This window comes from Salvia miltiorrhiza, chromosome 4 (assembly GCF_028751815.1).
Source record: "Salvia miltiorrhiza cultivar Shanhuang (shh) chromosome 4, IMPLAD_Smil_shh, whole genome shotgun sequence".
Classification (NCBI taxonomy): Eukaryota; Viridiplantae; Streptophyta; class Magnoliopsida; order Lamiales; family Lamiaceae; genus Salvia; species Salvia miltiorrhiza.
The window spans coordinates 37,620,140-37,622,804 of NC_080390.1; the positions used below are offsets into that span (position 1 = coordinate 37,620,140).

General features: G+C 37.8%; 1 protein-coding gene across 1 annotated transcript; it reads left to right on the forward strand.

Moving 5' to 3' along the window:
- The first annotated feature begins 1,958 nt into the window (after nt 1–1,958).
- On the forward strand, nt 1,959–2,402 carry LOC131023393 (uncharacterized). Its single transcript, XM_057952932.1, has one exon. It carries the CDS (start codon nt 1,959–1,961, stop codon nt 2,400–2,402), a length of 444 nt encoding a protein of 147 aa, XP_057808915.1.
- Nucleotides 2,403–2,665: the final 263 nt, after the last annotated feature.

A 2,665-nucleotide genomic window follows, 5' to 3' on the forward strand; every position in this document is an offset into this window, starting at 1 on the left:
TTCAGATTCATAATTATTATAACATTATATATGAAAATATAGTAAATTAGTTACACAAATTATAGTAAAATCATATACATTTGATTTGACTATCACATTTTAATATAGGCCCATACATATGTGAATATCTACACTTATAAGATGTTTGGTAGTTTTATATCTAATTTAATTATCTTTAAATAAAGAAGTATGAGAATATCCACACAAATTATTAAAATTAAAATTGAAATCTATTGATTGACACTAAATTAGGTTATAATTAATTGAATATAGAAATTCTTTAAACAAATTAATTACATATACATATATGTATATAGAAATGATCTATTGAGAATTCACATGTAGTGTGAGACTTGAGAATTCGTCTTAACAGTCGTGAACAAGTTCTTTCACTTTGATGAACATGTTAATAATAATTTTTATGAACAAACATTTTGATTTGGGATTGGAATCTTGGAGGTGATGAGATTTTCAACATATTAAATATATACGTTATTTCATTAGTTATATTTCTATATTCATATATTTATAATTTTGTTCATTATTCTCATTTCTCATGAAAATTCAAATTATCAGTAGAACCTAACCCTATATATATATATATATATATATATATATATAATGTAATTAATAATGAAATTAATCATTATTAATAGTGATATTAATAAAGTTTTGACAGAAATTTTTTGGGCAATTGATTTAACTTTTATGGATTTCTTTGTTAAATTTAAAATGAACGTGCTATCGTTAGTGGTAAATAGGATTGCAACAATTGAATTTTTGTTGTAAATATGCATTTCCTAGTATAGATGAAGACATTGTATCTCTCTATAAATAGAGATGCTTTGTTCTCATAATAATACGCTCCTGTAAATTTATCCCTTACGCTATTCTCTCTTCCTTTTCTTCTTCTTTTTGTTTTGCTTTTTTTTTTTTTTTTGTCTTTTTCTATTTTCAGCATGTTATCAGCATTGCCTCTTCTCCTTTCTGAACGGGCACTCGGGAACATGTGAATCATCTTGTTGAGAATTCTTATTCTTATGTGGGCAAGGGGTCGACTACATACTTTTGGAAAGATGATTGGTTGGGTTATAAGCTCGTTGATAAGCTGAATATCCCTGTTTTTATGCATGACTTCCTCAACCAGGCGATTGAGGACTATTTTTTTCGACGGGGTTTGGCATTTCACGGAGGACTTTATTATTCATTGTTCGGATATTGTTGTGGATATTCTGCTCATCCCCTTTGGTGAGGAAGAAGATCAGCGCTTCTGGAAACTGTCGCTCTCTGGTGAGGTTTCGGCTGCTTTGGTGTTTGCGGCCAATAGTCATTGTTTTCTCAAAGTGTGCTGGGGCCGTTGGATTTGGGAAAAGTTTATCCCGGAGCGTAGATCTCTGCTTACTTGGAGAATTATTCATAGGCGCTTATCTACACAAGATCTTCTAATCCGTCATGGCATGATGATGGGGCCGAATAGATGTGCTCTCTGTGGTACGGAAGAAGAATCTTTAAGCCATTTGTTTTGGAACTGTTCGGCGGTAAAACTGGTTTGGCGCGAGTTCTTGGAGTGGTTTCAGAAGACCGAGTATATGCATCATGTGGACATTCATGATTTCCTTGTCACTGCATGGAATGCTCAATTCAGCCCGTTGGTTAATTCGTTCTGGAAAGCGGGGGTCATCAATATTTTATGGAAGATTTGGGATTGTCGTAATCAAGTTACTTTTGAAGATAAAAACTTCTAACCACGGGATGTCAGTCGTTTTATTAAGGTGGCTTTCAAAGAAATTGATGCTCATTTTTCCAAAATTGGTACCTCTAATAATACTTGGTCGGATTATTTAATTTTACGAAGTATTGGGGTGTCCACTCGTGCTGCTCCTCCACCGGTTATGATTGAAGTCCATTGGTGGCCTCCGGTGGGACAATGGATGAAAGTTAATACAGACGGTTCTGCGATGGGTGCTCCGGGAAGCATTGCAGCTGGTGGTGTTTTCAGGGATCATTGGGGCTGGGTCCGGGGCTGTTACCACTTTAAAGGTGGAACGGGTTTTGCCTTTGAGGCAGAACTCCTTGCCGTGATTTATGCTATTACAATTGCGCATCAAAGATGTTGGCTAATGTTGTGGATTGAAGAGGACTCTGCTTATATTGTTCGTCTGTTGGAGGCTAGGTCGCTAGACGTTCCCTGGCGTTTCATGGCAGCTTGGAAGAAGGCCCTTCGGCTTTTGGAGGAATTCTCGGTGCATGTGTCGCATATTTTTCGAGAAGGAAATTGTGTAGCTGATCTGATGGCTAATCCGGCGATGCCGGAAGGATGGTGGCCTTATGCTCGAGACGAAATCAAACATGCCGTGGTCAAAGACATGGCGACCCACAGTCATGTCCGAATCAAGCATTGATTGTTTTTTTTTTGGGGTAGCTTTTTGCGCTGCTGTTTCGGCAGTAGTAGAGCTTCTGCGGATTTTCTTCGAACAGCTGGTGGGCATGCGGGCAGGGGCTTCATCCTCAAGGTGTTGCCGCAGCTCTTGGACAGCGTTTGTTGTGGCTTGATGACTACTCCTTGGCATTTGGTGGTGATCTGGGGATGGTTGAGATTTCGGCCTCTCATTGCGGGTTTTCTTCATACAACTGGCGGGCGGCGTTACAGCTCAGGGGATGAGAG